The sequence below is a fragment of the Nelumbo nucifera genome, chromosome 3 (genome assembly GCF_055504915.1).
Source record: "Nelumbo nucifera cultivar China Antique chromosome 3, China Antique-T2T, whole genome shotgun sequence".
Lineage (NCBI taxonomy): Eukaryota > Viridiplantae > Streptophyta > Magnoliopsida > Proteales > Nelumbonaceae > Nelumbo > Nelumbo nucifera.
The window spans coordinates 98,696,072-98,722,991 of record NC_142651.1 but is presented as its reverse complement, the minus strand read 5'-3'; the positions used below and the strand labels follow the sequence as shown (position 1 = coordinate 98,722,991).

The following is a 26,920-nucleotide window of genomic DNA, read 5'->3' as shown; positions in this document are numbered from 1 at the left end:
ATATGATTTTCTTCCTTTTTTGTATCTGCAAGGCTGTATGATTTTCTTCCTTTTTAGTATCTACAAGGTTGTATATATATGTACTACTTTCTCAATAGAAAGACATCAATTTCTTCTAATTCTTGTTCTATCACAATATGGATTAGTAAACCCCGGGCCACTTCAACGAGGTGTCGGTTCTTTCTTTCAGCAACACAATTTTGTTGTGGTGTTCGGGCACAAGAGCTATGATGAAGTGAACCACGTGAAACAAAAAATTCCGTGAGATCACTATGAAAATACTCTTTGGCATTATTTGATTGAAAAATTTGGATTTCAGTTTGAAATTGGGTGAAGATAATCCGCTGAAAATCTTGGATAATTTTTGGTACTTCATCCCTTTTCCGCATGGAATATACCCATGTATATCTAGAATAATCATCAATATGGTAATAAAATAGTTGTAGCTACTCTCAGATGGTAAAGTAACAGGGCCCCACACATCAGAATGAACAATGTGAAAAGGAACGTCAGATTTATTATTCTTTGAAAAAAAATGAGTTCTACACTGCTTACTCAATTTGACAAGAAAAATCTAAAACTGACACTAACTTAAACAATTTTGGAAACACCACTTTTAAAGACTCAAAAGATAAATGGCCAAGATGACAATGCCATAAATAGACTTGACTCTTACAGGACTGACTCTTAAACTCTGTGACTTGAAGACCAGCCTTATTCTCCAGCATGTAAAGTCCATCCACCATACATCCTCTACCAATCGTCTTCCCCGAGGCCAGATCCTAGATCACACAGTAAGAAGGGAAAAAGGTAACTGAGCAGTTTAAGGAATTAGTAATACTACTAATAGAGAACAAATTAATGGGAAATTTCGGGACATGTAAAACATTAGAGAGTGTAAGGCCAAAAGGAAGAGAAATGGTTCCTTGACCAGCTATGGTAGTGTATGATCCATCAGCTAGTCTCACCTTGTCTCTTCCAGAAAGGAGGTAATAGGTTTGAAAGTAAGAGGATGTACCAATCATGTGTTTAGACGCTCCAGAATCAATGATCCAGGGAGTGTCAGGGGGATGATATGCAACATGGAAGGTTGTGGCAGAATTACCTAATGTAGACGCAAATGAAGTAGAGGGAGGAGCATCCATCTGACGAATTGCTCTACCATGGAGCTCTAAATGGTCACGGAAGGAATTAAAAAAATCCTCCCTTGGGTCAGATTCAGAGACGTAAGTTGGTGTCACAGTAGTAGTGGGGGGCTGATTTTCCTGAGAGGCCATGTTTGCCATAGTGTTCTTTCTTGTACTTTGTTGTCCTGACTTTTTATTCAGATCTGAACCTTGCTTCTTATTCAAATCTTGAGCCCATTTTGGCTTCCTATGGAGATCCCAGCATGTATCTCGGGTGTGTCAGGGTTTCTGGCAATGAGTACACCACAGTTTGTCTTTGTCATCCGCCCTTTTTTGAGAGGCCATGTTTGCCATAGTATTCTTTCTTGTACTTTGTTGTCCTGACTTTTTATTCAGATCTGAACCTTGCTTCTTATTCAAATCTTGAGCTCATTTTGGCTTCCTATGGAGATCCCAACATGTATCTCGGGTGTGTCAGGGTTTCTGGCAATGAGTACACCACAGTTTGTCTTTGTCATCCGCCCTTTTTTGAGAGTCCCCTCTCTTAAAGGTGTTCCCACCACCTATAATCACACTTCCTTTTGTTGCCAACCCAACTGCATCCCCTCCAGAACTGTTCATCAAATTCTTTCTACTTTCTTCTAATTGTACAAGAGCATAAACTTCCTGGACGGAGGGAAGATCCTTGCTACCTAGGATCTGAACTCTGATGGATTCATATGTCAGATTCAAGCCATGTAGAAAAGCAAACACTCTCTGCTGAGATGCAAGTTTCTTGTATAATTTTGCATCTTCATCACACTTCCAGTCCACACTCTGATAATGATCTAACTCCTTCGAGACAGAGGTCAAGTCTGAGTAGTACACATAAAGACACCTCTCCCCCTGTTTATAAGTGGATGATTCTGCCTGTAACTGATAAATCTTTGCATAGTGACGCATCTCATAATAGGTTGATTTTGCCTGTTCCCAAATTTCGTTTGTTGTTTCAGCCCACATAAAGTTCCTTCTAATTTGGGGTTGCATAAACACTAAAAGCCAGGACATAACCATGCTGTTCTCCTGGTTCCATCTGTCATATTCAGCACTCCCATAATTGGGTTCTTTGATTTTCCCATTTATATAACCTATCTTTCCCCTTGCAGTAATGTACAACTTGATCCCTCTTGACCAATCCAAATAAATTAAACCGTCGAAAGGAATAACAGCCATGGGAAAAGATAGGTCCGCAGCCCCACTCATTCCATTCGGCATTGAGGAAACACTGGATGTAGCAGAATCTTCACCACTCATGATTTCAGATTCAATAAAACACTCTTAAAGGGGGTACACAGCCTTAAAAAAATCCTAACACTGAGGGAGAAAGGAAAACCCCTTTTTTCTTCGGAAACACACCTCTTTTCTGTAAAACACAGGTGCTGTTACAGCACAAACAGGTCATCCTTTGACCTACAGAATTAACACAAGTGTGTTGCCACAGTGCATACAGGTCATCTCTTGACCTACGTATCAACAGGAAGGCTGTTACAGCAAGTACAGGTCACTTTCTGACCTTCAGTTCACCATAGAAGCTGTTGTTGCAGCACACAATCTGTTACAGCAAGTACAGGTCACTTTCTGACCTCTAGTTCACCATAAAAGCTGTTGTTGCAGCACACAAAAGGTCCTCACGACCTACAATTTTACAGGGATCAGCCAACCCCACAAAAAAGGAAAGAAAGAGGTGTGGATCACCTCACATCCAATCAGCAGACCTAGTACAGGTTCTGCCCTGGCACACGACCAGAAAAAAGGAGAGGGAGAAAAGTTACTTCAGTGCGTGAGATCTTCAATCAGCCAAACAATAGATGAGGGCGGCAGATCTGGAAATCTGGTGCGAAGAAAACTATTCACTCGACTTCTCCTTTCAGATCTGATAGTCCCGCTCTGATACCATGTTATCAGTGCAGTGATGGAAGAAAAAAGAAGAGGAGAAGAGAGAAGAGAGAGAGAGGAGAAGAGAGGAGAAAAGATTGAAAGTCAGAAAGCTTGCCGGCGGCGCCAGCTATTTTGTTATATATACTAGGGCGACAACAACTAAAATAATAAAAGGGTAAAAGTACAATAGTACCCCTGCGGTACTATACTTAGGAAAATAAAAGCTTTCAACACCACCAATTCCCAAGTTTGATTTTTATGGAAGGCATTAATCTCCTCCTCCATAGCATCTGCCCATTCAGGGTATTTTAAGGCTTCTGCAACATTTCTAGGTATAAGGATGCAATCAACTGCAAATAGGAAGGCTCAGTATGAGGGAGAAATGTGATCATAGGAGACATACTGGGTGATGGAGTGTTTGGTAGTGCATGACCTGACTCCCTTTCTTTGAGCAATACAAATGTCAAGGTCATCCACAGTAGGAGCAAGGGTGTCAATAAGTATAGTAGGGTTTGGACTTACCTCCTGTGAGTTTAACGGTGTCGGATGCTCAGTGTTTGGTAGCTCCATATCTCTGTCACATTGCTGATCTCTACGGCGTGTACGTAGGAAGACACGAAAGGGGGCCAGATCCAGAATAGAAGGAAGAGAGACTTGGCGGACCTGAACTTTCTTCTCCCCTTCCACACTACTCTCCCCCTGAGGAGAAGTAGGGAAGAATGGTTCAAACTCAAAGGACACATCCACAGAGACAAAAAATTTATGACTAACGGGATCAAAGCACTGATACCCCTTTTGAGAGGAGGGATACCCCAGAAAGATACAAGGAATGGACCGAGGGTCTAACTTTCCCTGAAACGGAGACAAATCATGGACAAAAGCATGACAACCAAAGACTCTCATGGGAATGGAAAATAGACGAGACTGAGGGAACAACAACTGATGAGGGGCCATGTAGTTCAGCACTCTGGAGGGCATGCAGTTGATGACATAAGCAACTACAAGTATAACATCCATCCAAAACCTTTTTGGAACATTCATGTGTAACATCATCCCTCGAGCTACCTCAAGAAGGTGTCTGTTTTTTCTTTCAGCAACACCATTTTGTTGCGGTGTTCTTGCGCATGAGCTCCAATGAATAGATCCATGGGAGGCAAAGAACTCATTAAGCTCACCAAGGAAGTATTCCTTGGCATTTTCTGATTGAAAGATCTGTATTTCAACATGGAACTACGTAAACACCATCCGTTGGAAGTCTTGCACAATCTTTGGAACTTCATCTCTACTATGCATCGGGAATACCCATGTATAGTGGGAGAAATCATCGATCAAAGTGATAAAGTACTTATACCTGCCCTCAGAATTACAGTAGTAGGCCCCCATACATCAGAATACACAATATGAAAAGAAAAAATGGACATTGTTTACTCAACTGACATGTTTGACACTGAAAATCGAACACTGAACATGACTTAAATAAAAATGGAAACAAAGACTTCACTATTTCAAAAGAAACATGACCTAACTGACTATGCCACAAAAAATTTGACTCTTATTTGACTGACTATATGACTCCGAGGACGACACCAAGAGACTAGCTTTGTTGTCGAGAATATAGAGACCATCCATTAGGCTTCCTCTACCAATCGTCCTCCCAGAAGTTAGATCCTAAAAAACACATGAACTAGGAAAAAAGGTTACACTACAGTTTAAAGAGTTTGTGATGTTACTGATTGAAAGCAAATTTATAGGAAGTTGGGGAACATGCAACACACTATTTAGGTTAAGGCCATGGGGAAGGGATATTGATCCTTAGCCTGCAATGGAGGAGAATGATCCATCTGCAAGCCTCACTTTATCCCTTCCTGACAAAAGGCTATAAATCTGAAACAAATTCGGCTTAATGGTCATGTGGTTAGAGGCCCCTGAGTCAATGATCCAAGGGGAATCAGTGGTAGTGGTGCCATGGAATGTGGAAGCCGCATTACCTGATGTAGATGCAAATGAAATAGGAGTACCAATAACTGAACTATCCATCTTCGCAAAGCCCTACCATATGACTCCAAGTGATCTCTGAAGGAATTCATGATATCTTCCTTGGGGTCAGAACTAATAAAGTGGTCCCAGGTAGTACCAGCAACCTGAGTATCTTGGGTTGCCACATGTGCTGCATTATGTGCTGTATTCGGCTTCTTCTGACCTTGCACTTTACCCTGTTCTTGGATCTTCACTGCCCACTTGGGCTTCCCGTGAATGTCCCAACATGTGTCACATGTATGTCACAAGCGCTGATAGTGGGTACAAAACAACTTGTCTTTATCATTAGCCTTCGTGGAGTCACTTTTCTTCCCCTTATTGTTATTACCCATTGCAGCCAACGCCACCTGTTTCTCCCCCTCAGTTGTAACCATCACACTCTGCCTACTTTCTTTAGATTGAACAAGGGCATATACCTCTTGAACCAAAGGCAACTCTTTGCTTCCTAAGATCTGAACTCTCAAGGGTTCATAAGCAGGGTTCAGTCCCAACAACAAAAGCAAACACCCACTATTGAGAAACCAGCTTCTTATAGGCCTTAGCATCATCATCATGTTTCCACTCTATAACCTGAGAGTGATCCAATTCTTTCCATATGGAAGTAAGGGCTAAATAATAGGCAGGCAAACTACGATTTCCCTGTTTGCAGGTTGAAGATTCAGCTTGCAACTGGTAAATTTTGGCGTAATGTGTTTGCTCAAAATAAGTGGTTTTGGCCTGTTCCCAAATCTCACTAGCAGTGTCTGCCCACATAAAGTTCTTCTTCACCTCGGGTTCCATGGCTGCAAGGAGCCAAGACATCACCACTGCTTTCTTGGTCCCACCTATCATGCTCAACTGTCTCACACTTGGGTTCTTTCACTCCGCCATTTATGTAACCAGATTTTCCCCTTGCTGTTACATAAAGTTTCACACTTTTAGCCCACTCCAAGTAGTTCAGGCCATTTAAAGGGGTAATTGGCATGGGAAACATCATGTTTTCACCCCTCCATACCAGCTGTACTACAAGTTGGTGTAACTCCAGATGATGGTAAATCATAGTTTGCCATTGAGAAAAAAGGGTCACAAATATACCAGACCAGATCCCACACAAACAGAATGCTAAACTCCCAAGAATTTTCACTTTTGGAAAGAGAAAAAATACTGCTGAAAAACAGTCCAGCAATAGTTCAGCTCTTAGAATAGCCTAGTAATCAGTCCAGCAACTAGTCTACTAACAGGCTACTGAAAACAGTCTATTAACAGCAAACCATACACTGAGCAATGTAACAGCAATAGTTCGGCCACAGGGAGTCATTAAAAAGGCCTACTAACAGTTCGGCAACAGCACATAATTAAAAAAAAAAAACACATACCCCTGTTCAGCATGAAGATGTAAACCTCAAAACCACGTCCTTCACAGCTCTTCACAGCATAGACCACAGAGAAAAAGGGGACACATACCACTGTACGAAAATGCAAGCCCAGAAAATATTTTTCACAGCATCGAACTAAGAGAGGAGAGACATTCCAGCATCGCCCCTCTTCTATTAAGGTTTCCTTGGTGTTACAACCAAGGAAGAACCCAAAGAACAATAGCCACAAGAACTTTGACCAGTCCTATTAGAATTCTTCGTCTTCCACGTCCAAGAGATCAAGAGAAAGAGAAAAAAGAGGACTGAGATTCAGATGAGGAGAAAAAAAATTCGAGCCCAGAATTATAGCTCTAATACCATGTGTTCTTTCCTAAGAGAGAGAGAGGGATGAGAGAGAGAAGAGAAGAGAGAGAGAGGTTCAACTGAGAACCAAAGACAAGGGCTGGCGGCTACCAGCTTGTTATTTATCTCTCTTAAAATAATAAGATCAGAAATTACAAGAATGCCCCTGGTGACAATTCCTAATAATAAACCAATAACAAAAAAGGAAAAAAAAAAAGAAAACTAGCTGACAGCACCTAGGTTGACTAGGCTGACAGTATACTAACAGCAAACCAATAAATAAGTTTCACAACAAGCCTCTAAGAGTTCAGATTTTGGGAAGTCGTGAATTGCCTTCAGTTGAAGAGGTGTATGCCTTGGTCCAATTTGAGGAAAGTAGACGGAGTGTAATGGTTGCAAATGAGGGGGAGCAGCAGATTGCATTAGCTGCAACAGGAGGTATTAATGTAGGAAAGAAAAGTGATCCCAAGAAAACTGATGACAAGGACAAGTTGTGGTGTACTCACTGTCGGTGCTCAAGACACACTCGTGACACACGCTCGGAGCTCATTGGGAAACCAAAGTGGGCTATAAAAAAGGATGAGCAAGGTAAAATGCAGGGTCAGAAGAAGTATAGTGCAGCAAATATGGCAGCTCAAGATTCTTAGTCTACCGATAACTGGATGCTACACAGAAACATTCCACGAGTTCTGACCCTAAGGAGGATATCATGAACTCCTTCCGTAATGATCTGGAATTGTATGGTAGGGCCTTACATCAGATGGACAACTCAGTTACTGGTACCCCTTCTACTTCATTTGCATTTACATTAGGTAATGCGGCCTCTGCCTTCCATGTTTCCATTGCCACTGATTCCCCCTGGATTATTGATTCAAGGGCCTCAAAGTCCACATGACCGGTAAGCCAAACCTTTTCCAATCTTGTAGTTTGTTGTCTGGGAGAGATAAGGTGAGGCTTGCAGATGGATCATTCTCATCCATTGCAGGTCAGGGATCAATATCTCTTTCCCATGACCTCAACCTTAATAATGTGTTCCATGTACCTAAACTTCCTATCAATTTGCTTTCCATTAGTAGTATCACAAATTTCTTAAACTATAGTGTAACATTTTTCCCTGGTTCATGTATTTTTCAGGATCTAACTTCTACGAGGACAATTGGTAGAGGAAGCTTAGTAGATGGTCTTTGTACTCTCGACAGCAAGGCTGGTTTCTCGGTGTCATCTTCAGTTGGGTCATCTTCAGAGTCATGTAGTCAATTGGGTCAGTCCAATAAGAGTCAAGTTCTTTTGTGGCATAATCGTCTAGGTCATGTGTCCTTTGGAATACTATAGTGTTTGTTTCCATTTTTATTTAAGTCATGTTCAGTGTCAGATTTTCAGTGTCTAACGTGTCAATTGAGCAAACAATGTAGAACAACTTTTCATTCAAGCAATGAAAGAGCAAAATTCCCTTTCCATATTGTGCATTTTGATGTCTAGGGGGCTACTACTATAACTTCGGAGGGTGGATATAGATACTTTATCACACTGATCAACAACTTTTCTCGTTATACATGGATATTTTCTATGCATACCAGAGACAAAGTCCCAAAGATTACAAGGGATTTCCAAAGGATGGTGTTCACGCAATTTCATGTTGAGATTCAGATTTTTTCAATCGGAAAATGCAAAAGAATATTTTCATGGTGAGCTTAATGAATTTTTTGCTTCCCATGGAACCCTTCACAGGAGTTCATGTGCAATAACACCACAAAAAAAATGGTGTTGCTGAAAGAAAGAATTTACACCTTCTTGAAGTAGCACAAGGCATAATGTTGCATATGAATGTGCCGAAACATTTATGGGTAGATGTTGTTCTTGCTACTGCATATGTCATCAATCGCATGCCCTCTAGAGTATTGAACTACAAGTCCCCCCATCCAGTTGTTGTTTCCTCAGTCCCCTCTGTTTTTTGTCCCTATGAGAGTGTTTTGTTGTCATGCCTTTGTCCATGATTTGTCTCCTTTTCGTGGGAAGTTGGACCCTCGGTCTATTCCATGTATCTTTCTTGGGTACCCCTCCTCTCAAAAAGGGCATTGGTGTTTTGATCCTGTTGGTCATAAGTACTTTGTCTCTATGGATGTTTCCTTCTTCGAGTCTGAACCATTCTACCATGCTTCTCCTCAAGAGGAAAAGCAGGTTCGCCAAGTCTCTCTTCCCTCTTTTCCGGATCCAGCTCTATTTCGTGGCTTTCTGCATACATGTCGTAGAGACCAACAGTGTTCTAAAGATGTAGAGCTACCAGATACTGTGCAACTGACGCCATCAGACTCCCGGGAGGTAAGTCCCGATGAGCTAGCCACCCTTATCCTTGTTGATTCCCTTGTTCCCATTTCGGTTGTGGATAATCTTGACATCCCGATTGCTCATAGAAAGGGAGCCAGATTGTGTACTACCAAACACCCCATTACCCACTATGTATCTTATGACCATATTTCCCCCTCTCATCGTGCATTCTTATCTGCTATTGATAGTATTCCCATACCCAAAAATGTGGCAGAGACTCTAACTTATCCTAAATGGACAAATGCTATGAAGGAGGAGATTAATGCCCTCCAATGCCCTCCATAAGAATCACACTTGGGAGTTAGTGGATCTTCCAAAGGGAAAGACCCTGTGGGATGTAAGTGGGTGTTTACATTAAAACACAAGGTTAATGGAACAATAAAAAGATACAAAGCAAGGCTGGTAACAAAAGGGTACACCCAAGTTTATGGTATTGATTATGATGAGACATTTGCCCCTGTAGAAAAGATGAATTCAATTCGATTTTTGTTATCATTGGCTGCAAACCTTGACTAGGAATTGCATCAACTTGATGTAAAAAATGCTTTCTTAAATGATGATCTAGAGGACAAGGAGGTTTATAATGTTCACCCACCAGGCTTCTATGCAAAAGGAAGTGAGAATAAGGTGTGCAAGTTGAGAAAATCTCTCTATGGCCTAAAACAATCTCCTAGAGCATGGTTCAGCAGATTCCATATGGCAGTTCAACAGGTAAGATTCAAACAATGTCAATCTGATCACACTCTCATTGTTAAAAGATGTCACGAACAAGTTGCAGTGTTGATAGTGTATGTGGATGATATCATCATTACAGGGAACTAGAGCTCTAAAATACAAAGGTTGAAGGAGTTCTTGGCCTCCCAATTTGAGGTGAAAGATCTAGGTCCCCTAAAGTACTTCCTTGGGATTGAGGTTGCCCGCTCAAAAGGGGGTATCTTCATCTCTCAAAGGAAGTACATCCTAGATCTGCTACAAGACACAGGCAAGCTAGGTGCAAAACCAGTTGACACCCCTATGGATGTTGGTCATAAATTGGATGATTGTGATGGTGAACCTCTAAAGGATGTGAAACAGTTTCAAAGACTAGTGGGAAGATTGCTTTACTTGTCCATGACACCCCCGGACATAGCTTATCCGGTTGGTGTTCTAAGTCGGTTTGTGCATTCTCCTAATTCTCCTAAGACACCACACATGGAGGCTGCAGAACGAATTCTTAGGTACCTAAACAAGTATCCAGGAGCTGGCTTTCTATTTCATAAGCACAACCATCTGAAAGTGGAAGTCTATACAAATGCTGATTGGACAGGTGTTGTGGATGACAGGAAATCTACAAGTGGGTACTGCACTTTCATGGGAGGAAATCTAGTGACATGGGTGAGTAAAAAACAAAATGTGGTTGCAAGATCTAATGTTGAAGCTGAGTATAGGGCTATGGCACATGAAGTGACTGAAGCACTTTGGTCGAAGAATTTACTAGGAGAGCTTGGGTTCCCAGTTAATAGCCCCATGTCTCTCTACTATGATAATAAGGTAGCTATAAACATTGCTACTAATCCTGTCCTACACGATAAGACAAAACACATTGAAGTGGACAAGCACTTCATAAGAGAAAAATTAGAAAAGGGTGAAATTTGCACTCCTTATGTTAACTCCAAGGAGAAGTTGGCTGATGTTCTCACAAAGGGACTTCCATACTTGCGACATAATGAGCTATGTGACAAGTTGGGCATGATAGATATATTCAGCCCAACTTGAGGGGAGTGTTGTTAGAATGATTTGTCAATTGTTTCTGCTGTTATAGTTTATGCTGTCAGTCTTAGAGTGTTGTCAGCTTGTTTACTGCTTTTTTTATTATTGTTTTATTAGGGTGTGCCACTAGGGGCAAGCTTGTAATTCCTTATCTTTTATTTTTCATCTCATTAATATAAATAGAAGGTTGGGCGCCACAAGCCTATTTTTTTGGCTCCCAAACAGCCGCTCTCTCTTCCTCTTCTCTTCCTTCTTCTCTCTTCTTCTTCCTTTCTTCTCTTTTTTTTTTTTTGATGAATTTCTTCCTTTCTTCTTTTCTTCCTTGAAGAAAACAAAATGCTTTAAAAAGTCTATTGACTCAAATTAAAATACATAAGCACAACATTTAAAATATATTCAAAGTGAAAATGTTGAAGTGAAAGCAAATATATGTGGATTGTATTTGTACCAAAGTGCTTCAAGCACTCAAAAATCCAAACATGTGAAACTTCCAATGTGTTTATGTCTCCTGATTGTTTACTTCAAGTAGCTAGTGTGATGTTCCTAATCCTAGGGGATTGGCCCTCCACCTCCATAAAGGCCTTTGAGGCAAGCCCAAACAAGTTCATGAGGGGATTTGGGGCACCATCCCCAACCTAAACTTTTGGCCAATACATTGCAAAACTCAATAAAGTGTAAGAAAATGAAAGAAGAGAGGAAAATAAGAAGAAGAATGAGAAGAAAAAGAAGAGAAGAGAAGGAAGAGAAGATGTTCGAATAAGTGGGATAAGTTATTGTTAACACCACAAAAAGAACAATTTATATTTAGATCAAAAATTACAAGAATGCCTTTAACTAGGTGCTTGAACCCCTGCCCAACTGCACATTCTCAACACTCCCCCTCAAGATAAACATGGATATCTACCATGCCCAGCTTGGTTTCTATGGAGCTTGAGCTTGTGAACTCCCTTGGTGAGACAATCAGCAAGTTGATATTCTGACTTCATAAAAGGTAAGAATATTTCTTCACTGGCTATTCTTCCTCTAATGAAGTGTATCCACCTCAATGTGCTTTGTGCGATCATGTTGGAAAGGATTATTGGCAATGTTTATGGCTGCTTAGTTGTCACAATACAATCTCATTGGAACATCAGCTTGCACCCCAATCTCTATCAACAAGGTCTTCAGCCATAGTAACTTTGATACACCATGAATAATAACTTTGTATTCAGCTTCTATATTAGATCGATCCACAACAGATTGTTTTTTACTCTTCCAAGATACAACTTTACCTCCACCAATGCACAATAACCAGAGGCTGATCTCCTAGCATCCACAGAACCTGCCCAATCTGTATCAATATAAGTTTCAACCTTGAGATGTCCATGGTTGGAGACTAGCATTTCTTTGCCCGGACATCCTTTCAAGTAGGCAAGAATCATATTCATAGCCTGCATATGTGAAGTTGTGTTGTGGGTTTATGCATATACTAACTCACCACTCTTAATGCATAGGAAGTAGGATATATCAGGCCTAGTCAAACACAAGTAGATAAGTCGACCAACAAGTCTCTAATAAACACCTTTATCTAGCAAAATGCCCCCATCATCAATATTCAACTTATAAGAACATGCCTCCTACTTTCCTCACCTATGTGTTTTGGCATCTTTTGTACACTGCCAAATCATTGTCCCCATTAAGTCAATCTCTTGCCAAATAGATTTCAGCATAGAGTAGTACATTGCCAATGGTTTCTCCCCCTATTGAAGATTGATTACATCATTCTTCAATTCATACACCCTGGCCATATTCAGTTTCTAGGAGTATGTCTCCGCAACACTATCCTAAATCTCCTTTGCAGAGTTCATCCATAGGTAATGATGATTGATGTGGGGTTGCATGGAATTCACCAACCAACCTATTACGGTAATAGTTCCCCTGCATCCACTTCTCATAGGAGGGATCATCCTCCTTAGGTTGCTTCTTACTACCTGAAATATAACCCCACTTTCCACTACTACAGAATCTATTCTCACTGACTGTGGCCAAGCCAAGTAAGTTAGTTCCATCAAGTTTCACAATTGTCACAACCAAAAGAGAATCTACAAGTGCTCCCGGACCCAGTTCAGATTCAGAGTTTGCTTAATCTCTGTTCTGAAGTCTTCCATTAAGTCAAAACTTCAAGTGAAGGTTTTCAAATAGTAGACAGGGATAACTAGGTTAACAGGATCCCAAAACTGACCTGAACAGCTCCAAAATCTAGGGTTGTGCACAACCCTGCAACCCAAAAGAAACCTGAAAACTTCAGCCGCTTCTCAAGGGTACAACAGAATTCTGTCCAGCTTGGATCAATCTCAATGGTAGTCAAAAAAACTTCCCTTTAAGCCCTAAGCACCTGATTGAAAACACTTCCAGGACCCTTGACTTATTTCTCTCCAGTTGACTAGAGTTTCAGGTAAAACTCCAAGTAGCAGTCTTGGGCACCAATATGAAAGTATATTTCTCCAGCAACCCTCTACAAACTAGGCCACATGTGTATCGCCAACTCAGTTCCCCATACACACTGTGTATGGGATTAAAGAAAGAAAGAAGAAAAGGTTGGACTGCTCTGATACCAAGAAGAAAAATAACCAACATGTGTGTTGAGTTTATTCAAGAAAATACAGCAAGAAGAAAAGAGAAGATCACAGCAAGAAGAAAAGAAGAAGGTGGGAGAAAGAGGGAGAAGAAGAAGAGAGGATCATACAGCTCTCTCTAGCCCCTAATTAGCTTAATTAAAACCGATTAGAGACAAATAATGAGTAACTTACATGAATACCCTTGACAGAGTGGTTGCCTATAAACTTTAAGAAAAAAGGTTAACAGGCCCATAAACACACAAAAAAAAACATATTAAAATAAGACTGAAATAAACTAAGGCCCTTCTGGCCCAATATTTCTAAAGATTAAAGGCTAATCTAATATGCAATCATGGTTGGAAGCAAGGTTCAAAGTATCGACACGTATTGGCCCGTATCGGCTGGAACGTATCTTTCTGGGACCTCCTTGATACGCCTCTACAGTGGGTGTATTGGGGTTCTGACCGATTCAGAGGGTGGAGGAGCCTTAAACCGACCCCCCTGAACTGGTTTTGAAAAAAATAAATAAATAACAGTATCGATATCGCCCAATACGTCCCTATCGGCATATTGGGTGTATCGATATTTTGAACCTTGGTTGGAAGTTGGTACCCCACCAAGCTTGGCAACTTTGATAGGAATCATAAGTAAAAGCACAATTATCATTCTTACTATTAAAAAGGATACCTTAGCCGCATATTTGGTGTCATCTCCCCTTCTCTTCACTTTTACCTGAAATCGTGGAAAAGATTATATAGTTCATCAAGACCAAATGACAAAATAATCAGCTTACAAAGGAAAATAGCCATGCAGTAACTTCATCAAGACCAAAATCACTTGTCAAAAGAAATCAAGTAAAGAAAAAACCAACAAATGACCTTTAAATGATCAAAAGATAGACTAGTTCCTCAAATCAATAAAGGGGGCATCAGGTTTTTAACATAGGCACACAGCCTGTTGGTTATTTACCTACCATAACATTTTGACAAACAGAAGGCATCAGGTAGAGATTTATCTACCTTCAGACTTAAAATCTTAAATAACAATTTATCTAATTGATTATTTGTGTCTATGAGCAGAAAAAGAAGGCACCACCAATAGACTGCGAACACATAGATACCACCATCACCACAACTCCCTCTACCTCTTTTTTTCAACCTCTATCTCTACCTCACCTGGTTCAACACAATTTGGACCCACCATCACTAATCAAAAAAAAGGGAACCCACCAAGTTGTATTCTTTGCTGCACCCTTCACTAGCCCGATTCATTGACGTCTCATCTGACTATGATTTTTCCATCTCTCTTTCTCCTTTCTGAATGTAGTCCTAACACAATCCTCTCCACAAGAAAAAATAACCCAAGAGCTTTTCCCATTTGCACCTCATGATCTGCAATTTGCTCCAAGGGGAGTTTCTTACCTGCCTCATGAACTTCAACCATAAAAACCTCCAAGTTATCTCCATCCTCCAAAGGATCAATCTCTCAAAATTTCCATCCATTGGCCACAAGATTATCCCCTAAAAACTTCATCATCCACCTCCAACTCCTCCTCTCCAAGCAAATTAGGTGTGTTCTCTATTTAGGACAATTGGCAATAAAGAATTGTCCTTCAAAGTAAGAAACTCATCAACAGATATCTTGCTTAATCCAAATAAGAATTATCAATGCTCCTTAGTCCTCACCTCCTGACTCCTCAGGAGTAGGCAAAGCAGCAAGTGAAAGGTTACCTTCTGTGGCCAATGACCCCTGGATTTTTCTCAATTGAAAACCCCATGTCTGCTTATGTGCCTTCCACAAAACTGAGCAGTCAAGGCATGAGTCTCCAAATAGAAGAAATAAGAACACAGCCTCTAACCGCTGACTTGTCCTTTTTTAGAAAATGTAGAGGCATACCTGTGTATCATGTTCAACACAATGAGCATTTGTCAGAAGCTTTCCATCCCCTATCATAAAAGCACTGCAAAAACAAGAGTATCTTAGCAAAGATCTACAAAAGAAGAAAAGAAGAACCTAGAGCACAATAAGAAAGAAAGAGCATTCTTCAGGGACAACTAAAAGCAACAAAACACAAGACATACCTTCCTGTACTTGTATATTGTCTTTGTTTTTGCCAAGGAAGGGAATAATCAGGTGCCGTATGGGTGCAATAAACCTATACAAAAATTAAAGAGACAAAAGATAAAAATAAGTAAAAGAATGGAGCAGGAAACCAAAGAGCCAAATATGGAATTTTCTGAAATTTTCATGTATTTTTAGACAGTAGGGTATTTTGGTCATTCACATTGACTATGGGTCCAGCCTAGTAGTTTGACTTGTCTATTGGTTGTATTTAAAATTTCTGCCATTGGTTAAGTAGCTTAGGGGTTATTTAGTTTCTTGTGATAGTGCCAAATATGAAATTTTTTTCCTAGTTCTAGTAGAACTGGCCGCCCCAATAGTGTCTGTTCATTATGTTTGTGTGTGAAGTGCAAAAATGTGGAAATGATAACTGAATGAAGCTTATTATAGATCTTACAGCTTATGCTATTTGTGGTAAGTGATTCCCATGCTCTAGAGTGATTCTAGGTACCCTGTTCATCTGTTGAGTGATTTCAGGATTTCTCTATCTTCTTTCTCTCTCTATTTTTTTCTTAATCATTCAAGAAGTCAGTAAAGTCATTGACAGCCATCTGATCAAATGGGAAGAGTGGGAAGGGTGACGATCAGATAGGCCTGTCAACGAAGCAATTATAATGTTCTAGAGTATCAAAGTTTTTGTGACCAGTGGGATCAAAATAGGGCTGGAGGCATCTATCAAGCACACTTCGTTAATGTGTACATAAGAGGATCCAATGTATAGAGGAGAACATACATAGAGGTCATCTCCTTCATCCTGAAGGAGTGGCATTATAATTATTTTTTGGTGGAATTTTCCTTTACCTTTAATACAATACATCATTTTTATCTTGCCGCCAAAAAAAAAAAAAAGAATCTCATCAAAAGACATTTATTCAACACTCTCAAGGAATGGAATTGATCCATGTGAGTTTTATTTGTATTTTCATCAAAAACATGAAAATTTCTCATCCTGGCCAATTTCGCCTTTTTGTGTCAAACCATCCTTCATCCCTCCCATATTTGAAACCTCCTATACATTCTTGCATCTTTTCATCCATCCAAATATCATCCCAAAGTTCCATCTAGAACCCCAGGTTCTATGGATTTCAAGTTTTCCCAACATCCTAGAATTTTTATCCTTTTTACAACATGTACAATTGTACTACAACCATACAAAACTGGGTCACCATTTACATTTATTTGACTAACCCACATACAAAATTTCAATGAAAATTTCCAACACTGGAATTATTTTCACCAATTTGAAATTTTCAAAAATTTGGAACAAATTCACAATTCAATTCATGCAATTAATTAAGCTTTTTCCTTTATGAGCATTCGTGTGATTAAGCCTTTAGACTTTTTCTTATCAGCAACACAAAATAAAATTCATTAATATTAGAGAAGAGCAATACAACAAGAAGTTGTGAAAAAAACAGACTAAGGGAACTAGTCCAACCCAAATTATTACAATTGAACCCAAAACATAGATTGCCTCTGAACCCCTTGCTTAGCTAAACTGTCTGCTAGACTGTTTGCAGATCTCCTAACCCAGTTAATTTGGATAGTTGTAAAGTTTAGAGATGTTGAAGAGAGAAAAAAAGAAGAAGAAGAAGAAGAAGAAGAAGAAGGAAGTGTTGAGAATGCTTGGTGTGGCACTGATCACACCAAGAGACTTTTCATTTCTTCTTCATAAGCAAAATCACAAAGGTGCCCTTGAATAGGCGCCCAAATACAAAAAACACTGTTGAAGATTAATCAGTTTTATGATGTTTTTTATGAGTAAATGTTTTATGTTAGTTGTTAGATAGGAGGTGGGGACCATAGTAGTTATGTGAGTCCAAATTTTATTATGTTTTTGTGTCTTATATATGCTGTTTTATGTCTTGCAACCCTATAAGGGCATAGTTGTCTTTGTACTGCTCTATTATTTTTAATATAAATAATAAGTGAAGGGGGCAGCCAGATTATTGCTCTCCTTTCTCTTCAACTTCTCTTCTTATCTTCTTCTCCTTCTCTCTTCCTTATTTCTTCAAGAAACTCCTTTTATTTCATATTTTTTAATTCAGCAAGCTTTCTACTTGGTATCAGAGCAGTGGCTAGGGTTTCTAGAAGCATTCTCATGCAGCCCTAGATCAGCCGAATGCATGAAGTAATAAGGGGCTGATCGATCTGCTATAGATTGCCCAGTTCTTGGATTTTTTTGGTGGGATCTAGTCATCAGGAAGGTGATCTACTGTTCGGCATCAAAATCAGGAAGAACTGGAGTATGGGGAAGAGTCCTAGAAAAGTTGGATTCTTTGTTTTTGATCTGATCTTGGGCAGCCAGGTATTGTTAGCATTCTTTTGATTTCCTGAAGAGTGTGGTTTGCTTTCTGGATTTTTCTGAGCCTCCTGGAGTGATCGATTCACTCATCTCTCCATCGAGAGGCATGGGGAGGAGAGAGATTTCTCTCTAGCTAGGGTTTTATTCTTCCGGAAGGGTTTGTTTCTGTGTGTGTGATATTAAATTGTTTTTCGAAGGTTTCCGATCTATTTTTTCTTACTGTTGAACTGTTTGAAGTAAGATGGAGAGTTGGAATACCGAGATGAAATCCACCGGTACTGTGGGACTGGGTGTTGAAGGTAGTAGTGATATTTTGGGGTCTGGGATCATTACTATAGTAAAACTTGATGGTACAAATTATTTAGAGTGGGCACAATCAGCTAAGATGGCTATTGGTGCCCATGGAAAATTAGGGTATCTCACTAGGGAGGAGAAGAAACCTGATACAGACTCTTCCCGATGGGTGCAAGAGAATTACATGGTAATGTCCTGGCTGTGTAATTCTATGTTACCTCATATTGCAAAAAATTTCCTATTGGCTAATACTGCTAAGGAGATTTGGGATGGAGTGACTGAAACCTACTCTCAAAAACAAAATGAAGCCAGAGCCTATCAGTTAAAGAATCAGGTGATAAGTATGAAACAGGGAGAAAAACCTCTTGTTGTGTATTTCTCCATGCTAAAAACCCTATGGCAGGAAATAGATCACTTAGAAACTGTGGTATGGGAAAGTGTAAATGATGCAGCAACCTATCACAGACTAGTAGAAAGGAATAGGGTTTTTGAGTTCTTGGCAGGGCTGAACCCTGAATTCGACATTGCAAGGCAGCATATTCTTTCTAGGGAGGGTGTGACACTCTCTCAAACCTATGCCTTTGTCTCTGGAGAGGAGAGTAGGAGGAATGTAATGCTGAGACAGCCTGGGATTGACCAGTCGGCTATGGTTGGTATAACAAAACCTAAGACAAATGGAGACGGGGGGAGTAGTGAAACTAGAAGGGAAGACAAGAAGGACTTGGGGCAGCACCTGCACCTCCAGTTTCATTACCTGAGCCACTACGGGCAGCCTCACAGAAATATCAGTGCCGGCAAATGATGGTTGACTCCACACATCCTCAACCCACATGACTCTCTATCAGTCCTTCTGAAACTCCAGATTCGGCAAATATAGTTCCAGGTATTCCTCTCGAGCCTGAGCCTGTTATGTTTTCTGATGATAATGTTCATGTCCCTAACACCATTGTTGCAGTTAATCCCACTAACCTTGATCTTCCCATTGCACTTCGTAAGGGGAAGAGAAAGTGTACAACCCATTGCATTTCACACCATCTTTCCTACAATGCCTTATCACCCTCCTACCGTGCTTTTCTTTCTTCCCTGGATTCTATGTCTATACCCAGGAATGTCACTGAGGCTTTCTCCAAACCTGAGTGGAAAACAGCCATGCAAGATGAGATGGATGCTTTGGTTAAAAACCAAACTTGGGAAATAGTTGATCTTGTTAGACAGTTTTGTATGCCCTTAGCTTCAATCAGAATGATGTACTTTATGAGTTTATTGTAAATGAATAAAGGTGCATATTTGATTCATGTTCCCTTGGTATGTTTCTGTGTAATACCCTTAAGCTGGACACTTAATGAGACTCGTGTTAGTTTAGAATGTTCACAGCCAGTGGGTCGGTCTGGGGAGACCTATCCTGACAAGGCTGACACTGTGGTGCCACCAAGTCAGTTGGGGTGGCCTGTCTCAGCTGCCAGGGTGAGACCCTAGGCACATACAGTGTAGGATTAATTGAATCTTTGAACTGGACCAGATTTCTAGTATTGCCCTGGACCTTGGAGATTGATGGGCAAAACTGGAAAGTTACACCCGACCCCTAGACTCGATTATGATACTACACTAGGTGTCGGATTGGGCTATCTTTGATGTACCAATCAGTGAGATACTTAGCGGGGGTCAAAACCTGGGTATGTTGGGATAGTCCGAGAATTCATCTGAGTGGGTAATCATAGTGACAGGATCAGTCCCTTTGTCGGACAAAGGTAATGATCGGGGATGCACTCTCACTGATGGAAACCAAGACTGCCGGCAGCCGATTTCAACCGTTGAGATTTGTTTTGCAAAATATATTTTATATAAGATATAAAAGTATATATATTATGGTTTCCAAAATGTTTGCAAGAAGGTTTTAATTCCCGGGATCCATATGAGTGGAGAGTGCAACACTGTTCCTTGCAGCCGAGGGAGAGGTCCTCTCTTGTCGGGCAGTGTATGATCATTATGGGCTGAGAGGTTAAGTGTAAGACCATTGAGGATAATACCTGATGGGCTAATCTTGCATCTGCCCACAGTCCCTGGGTGTTACAAGGTGGCTTGGCCCAGGGACCTCTTAGGGTAAGTGTTGGGCCCGTAGAGCCCATTTGATGGGTTTCAGGGGGTGCACTGTCATTAACAGTATATTCGGCCAGGCCTTGTAACAAAGGCTGGGCCGAACCCATGTGGCTGATGTGTAGATCAATGCTTGGGTCCACGCCATACAAGGAAGCTTAATGGGCCTAAAGCCCAATTCGAACTGGGCTGTTTATTTAGTTAATAATGGGGCGAATTCTGAAGTGGATCAGCTAATAGGATTGGGCTTAGACCCTATCCACTTAGAGAGTCCAAGATCTGAATAAGATTTAGATCTGGAAACCTCCTAATTAGATTAGGAGATGACTGATCTGATCTCCAGATAAGATAAGGATTATCCCTTATCACTTAAAGGGACTTCTAACCCAAATGTGATTTGGATTAGCAACTCCTAATCTGATTAGGAGCTGATCCCTTTAAGATTATAAAAGAAGAAGGGGGCGACAGTCTTTACACAGATTATCAGGTTTTCTTTAGTGCTGAAAAGAAGAGAGAATTCTGCTCCCTGCAAATACTCTCTTGCCGCCTCCCTGTTCTTGCTGCCCTGTTTGCCAGTTCGATCTCCAGTTGTGGGAGAAGTCAAGATTGGATCTTGACATCAATTCTTTGAGAAAGGATTGAAAGGAAGCTGTGCTCACGTACCATCTTGCTGATTCTTGCGAATGACAGAGTTCTTGGAAAGGAACACTGCTGATTCTGCTCCACCTGCACTACGCCATCTTCAGTGGGAGCAGTCTTTGGATCCTTCCTTGGGCGTGAACACCTTCGTTGGGAGATTCCACTTCTCCGTATCAGGTATAGTTCTCTCCTACTCCTTTTGGTTCAGATCTGGTTCAGTTTAAGGTTCAAGAATGATCCTTGAAAATATGATTTTCTAAATAGGGAATATGATTCCCAGTTGAAGGGAGAGAAAAATTTTTGAAATTCGCCCCTTATTCCGCAATCTTTGGGCGTCCATGGGATGGATCTCTCATCCCTTCAGATCTCCCCCCAGACAAGGAGAGACAGTTGGATGTAGATGGGTATTCATAGTGAAGTATAGGGTTGATGGCAAGATAGAGAGGTACAAGGCAAGGTTGGTAGCAAAAGGGTATACTTAGACCTACGATGTTGATTATCTAGAAACCTTTGCACCAGTAGTTATGATGAGTTCGGTTTGTATCCTTTCATCTCTAGCAACCACCTATTCATGGCCTTTGTTCCAGCTTGATGTCAAAAATGCCTTCCTCAATGGTGATTTACAGGAGGAGGTATATATGGACATTCCAGCAGACTTTTATGAGAATGTTGGTAAGGGAAAGGTGTGCAGACTCAAAAAATCTTTGTATGGACTGAAACAGTCACCTAGGGCTTGGTTTGGCAGGTTCCGAGGGGCACTCATCCGTTTTGGATATGCACAGACACAGTCTAACCACACCCTCTTTGTGAAGAGGAGAGATGCTTTGTTGTCAATTCTGATTGTGTATGTGGATGATATAGTGGTGACAGGAAATTATCTGGAGGAGATTGATGATCTCAAAAAATCGTTGCAGCAAGAATTTGAGATCAAAGATCTTGGTGAGCTCAAATACTTCTTGGGGATTGAAGTTGCAAGATCCAAGCATGGGATCTTCATTTCACAGAGGAAGTATGTACTTGACCTATTGCGGGAGACTGGGAAGCTGGGGACCAAACCAGCAGACACTCCTATTGATCCAAATCACAGAGTTAATGGTGTGGATGGTGAGTTGGTAAAGGATGTAGGGAGATATCAAAAAATGGTGGGCATACTGTTGTATTTGTGTATGACACGACCAGATATTTCTTATGTTGTCAATGTTGTTAGTCAGTACATGCATGCACCTATGGTTCAGCACTGGGAAGTTATTGAGAGGATACTTGCATATCTGAAAAAGCACCCTGGCAGAAGCATTCTTTTCTCAAATCATGAGAATCTGAAGCTAAAGTCCTATACAGATGCAGACTGGGCAAGATGCTTAGATGACAGGAGGTCTACATCAGGAGTGTGTACCTTTGTAGGTGGAAACTTGATCTCCTGGAAGAGTAAGAAGCAAGTGGTTGTGGCAAGGTCAAGTGCAGAGGCTGAGTATAGATCCATGGCCCATGGTGTCTCAGAACTTCTTTGGGTTAGATCTCTTTTGAGTGAGATTGAGGTGAAAGCAGAGGAACCTATGATGTTATACTATGACAATCAGGCTGCAATCAATATTGCACACAATCTAATTCAACATGATAGGACAAAACATTTTGAAGTTGATAGACACTTTATAAGAGAAAGGGTAACAACCGGAGAAGTCTGTTTGCCTTATGTCTCTTCAGAGTTGCAGCTGGTTGATGTTCTCACTAAAGGGGTGGCAAAGAACAAGCTTGAACATGATCTACGCAAGTTGGGAATGTGTGACATTTACTCCCAACTTGAGGGGGAGTGTTGAAGATTAATCAGTTTTATGATGCTTTTTATGAGTAGATGTTTTATGTTAGTTGTTAGATAGGAGGTGGGGACCATAGTAGTTATGTGAGTCCAAATTTTATTATGTTTTTGTGTCTTATATATGCTGTTTTATGTTTTGCCACCCTATAAGGGCATAGTTGTCTTTGTACTACTCTATTATTTTTAATATAAATAATAAGTGAAGGGATGGCCAGATTATTGCTCTCCTTTCTTTTCAACTTCTCTTCTTCTCTTCTTCTCCTTCTCTCTTCCTTCTTTCTTCAAGAAACTCCTTTTATTTCATATTTTTTAATTCAGCAAGCTTTCTACTAACACAAAAGGATAGAGATGCCCTCACACTCTTAACACTCCCCCTCAAGCTGAGCATAGATATTTATCATGCCCAGCTTGTTCAAATTGTTGTCGAGCTTTGATTTGGGAACACCTTTAGTAAGACAATCAGCCAACTGGTCTTCAGACCTCACATAAGGTAGAAAAGTCTCTCCACTGGCAACTCTTTCTCTAATGAAATGTCGATCAACCTCAATATTCTTTGTACGATCATGTTGAACAGGGTTGTGGGCTATGTTTATGGCAGCTTGATTGTCACAATATAATATCATTGGAGTATCAATTTGCACTCCCATTTTTGTCAACAAGTTCTTCAACCACAACAATTCTGAGAATCCATGTGCCATAGCTTTGTACTCTGCCTCTACACTAGATCGAGCCACAACTGATTACTTCTTACTTCTCCAAGATACAACATTACTGTTAGGTTGAAGGTTTTTTATGTATTGATGGTTCGGCTGATAAGAGTTCTTATTAGCCTGTATTTGAGTTTAAGTTATTATGTATTGGGCCTGTGTTAATGGGCCTAAGTTTGTTTAGTGCTTTAAGTTGTCTGGGTGTCCCATCACTAATCAGGGGCATTCCAGTCTTTTCTGTAACATTGTACTATACAGTAATATAAATAATAGTACTGTCGACTGGGTTATTCAGTTCGACAGTCTCAGCATCTCTTGGTCTTCTTCTCTCTTCTGCTACTTCGACTACAGCACTTCAGCTTTCATGGTATCAGAGCATTGAGCACCTTCCTGGTTACAGCCGACGCCATCTCCTCTCTCCTGCTGTCTTTCTTCTTCTTTTTTTCATCTTGGTTGCTGCTGTGAAACCCTAGGGTTGCAGGAGAACAACACAAAGTTCGAACCTAGGGTTTCCCTTGGTTGTAGGGCGCAAGGGAAGGAAGACCCAGAAGCTGATGTCCTACTAGACTGTTTCTAGTAGTTAGCAGCTATTCGACTGCTAAGAGAGGTCTGTATAGGACAGACCTAGTTGAGGACTGATTCATCAGTCCTAGTATTGGCTGTAAAGAGAGTGCCCCTCCTTACGGTTGCAGTACTCGAAGTTCAAGTGGAGTCTGCATAGCACAATAGTGGAGAGCCCTTAGTTCCAGGTCGGTTACCAGCCCAGAACTCCTCACTTGCTGCTGCAACTGAACTGCCATCAGAACTGTGACAGTCTCGGCAAGTCTGAGACTGTGTTGAGAGCTATCAGAACCTACTGTGAACACTTCGACTAATCAGAACCTGCTCCAGAACTGCTTCAGAACCTGCTGTGAACACTTCAGCTAATCAGAACCTGCTCTAGAACTGGTTCAGAACCTGCTGTGGTCACTTCGGCTAATCAGAACCTGCTCCAGAACTGGTTCAGAACCTTCAGAACTGCTTCGGCTAGTCTTAATCAGTGTCATCTACACAGGCTGCAGTCAAGATGTCTTCAATATCCGGAGAGGTTTCTTCTAGGGATAACAGACCTGCGGCAAGGTCTTCCAATCTGGAAAACCCTAATCTGCACAGCTTGCAAATTACAAGTGTGCTGCTGGATGAATACAACTTCAGGGAGTGGTCAGTTTCCGCAATGCTGCTGAATACTTTGAAAAATCCTTGAACTTATTCATGGAAGATGCTAGCATATTACATCAATCATCCTGTGCTAATACCCCCCAGCAGAATGGGGTTGCTGAGCGCAAGAATAGACATCTATTGGAGACAGCTCGAGCCTTACTATTCCAGCACAAAGTCCCCAAGCAATACTGGTCTCAATCTGTACTTACTGCATCATATCTGATAAATCGGATGCCATCTAAGGTGTTGGGTATGAAAATCCCTTTCTCTATTGTGTCCCACTCTTCCAAACTTTCCCCTTCCTCCTCGGGTTTTTGGCTGTATATGTTTCATACATGTGAAGGATCCAAAGAAGACCAAACTGGATCCTAAGGCTACAAAGGGAATATTCTTGGGGTACTCTCCTACACAAAAGGGTTACAAGTGTTATGACCCTGTCTCCAAAAGAAAATATGTCACCAGAGATGTGGTCTTCTTTGAGTCTCAACCCTATTTTCAGTCTTCTCAAAATCCTCTTCAGGGGGAGACTAGTGGGATGGAAGAGGATTATCATTCTCCCTCCTTTTTTGTTCCCCTATCTGCCTCGGGTCTTCCATCCTCTTCTTCTACTCCTTGTTGTGGCATTCCGGGTCAACCCAGTGAGGCTCCCACTGTGCCGGTTACCTCTCCTGATGCTGCAGATGTTCCTGAAGGCTCCAGTAGGCAACAGAAAGAGATACTCACATACAACAGAAGAAAAAGGGGCCCCCAACCTCATGACAGCAACCAGTTGGACTCGGATCAATCTGTCTCTACAATCCAAGGTAATTCCAACTCACATACTTCTGATTTGGATCTTCCTATTGCTCTCCGTAAGCCTATCCGCTCTTGCACCACCCGGCACCCCATTGCTGATTTTGTTTCTTACTCACATTTATCTCCCGCCTATCACTCCTTTGTGTCTGCTCTTTCCTCTGTGCATGTTCCTTCTAGGTACTCAGAAGCTGTGTTTGATCCAAGGTGGAAAGAAGCTATGAATGAAGAGATGAAAGCCCTAATGAAAGCAAGAACTTGGAAATTAGTGGATCTGCCAGAGGGGAAGAGTACTGTTGGGTGCAAGTGGGTGTTTACTGTAAAGCACAGGGAGGACGGGTCCATTGAAAGGTACAAGGCCAGACATGTGGCAAAGGGGTTTACTCAAAAAGAAGGGATTGACTACAAAGAAACCTTTGCCCCAATAGCAAAGCTCAACACAATTCGGGTTCTACTGTCACTAGCAGCAAATTTTTCATGGGAACTTCATTAGTTGGATGTGAAGAATGCCTTCCTAAATGGTGACCTTCATGAAGAGGTATTTATGGAACCTCCACCAGGCTATGACTTTGGTAGAAAGGTGTGCAAACTGAGGAAAGCATTATATGGGTTGAAGCAATCTCCCCGTGCATGGTTTGAGAGGCTTTGTGGGGCCATGAAGAAAGTGGGGTACACTCAGAGTGGTGCAGACCATACCTTGTTCATAAGGAGACAAGATAGCAAACTTACTGCACTCGTTGTTTATGTGGATGATATGGTAATTATCGGGAATGACTTGGAAGAGATAAAAAGACTAAAGGAGTTTCTAGCTTCGGAATTTGAGATCAAAGACTTGAGCCATTTGAGATATTTTCTTGGGATTGAAGTTGCTAGGTCAAGAGAGGGAATCTACATATGTCAGCGGAAGTATGTTCTTGAGCTCCTAGAGGAAACAGGCATGATGGGGTGTAGGCCAGCAGATACTCCAATAGAACAGAATCATGGCCTACAGGAATCAGTAGGGGAGGACTACTGTGATAGAGAGAGATACCAAAAATTGGTAGGGAAGCTGATATACTTATCCCTCACACGGCCAGATATTGCTTATGTTGTGCATGTTGTCAGTCAGTTCATGCACTCTCCAAAGATCCCCCATATGAAAGCAGTTGAAAGGATTCTCAGGTACTTGAAGACTTGCCCAGGAAAGGGAATTCTATTCAGGAAAAACAATAGAATTGAAATTGAAGCTTATATTGATGCAGATTGGGCTGGTTCTGTTGGAGACAGAAAATCAACTTCAGGATATTGTACATTTGTGGGAGGGAACCTGGTCACATGGCGCAGTAAGAAGCAGAATGTAGTTGCTAGATCAAGTGCGGAAGCAGAATATCGAGCTATGGCTCACGAGGTTGCTGAACTCCTATGGCTCAGGACCCTTCTTAATGAGCTTGGTATTAAAGTTGAGGGTCCTCTCAGACTGTATTGTGACAACAAGGCTGCCATCAACATTGCAAATAACCCTGTGCA

At 41.1% G+C, this 26,920-nt stretch overlaps 1 protein-coding gene across 1 annotated transcript in view; it reads right to left on the bottom strand.

Annotated features, from left to right (window-relative positions):
* DEG2 (DEGP protease 2) overlaps positions 1–26,920 on the bottom strand; it is an 89,257-nt gene that overhangs the window by 51,255 nt on the left and 11,082 nt on the right. The window contains exons 4-6 of the mRNA XM_010248816.3: positions 15,531–15,604; positions 15,346–15,409; positions 14,137–14,181 (exon numbers count right to left, since the gene is read on the bottom strand). Coding sequence (XP_010247118.1) covers positions 14,137–14,181; positions 15,346–15,409; positions 15,531–15,604 — 183 coding nt within the window. The remainder of the gene's footprint in view (positions 1–14,136; positions 14,182–15,345; positions 15,410–15,530; positions 15,605–26,920) is intronic.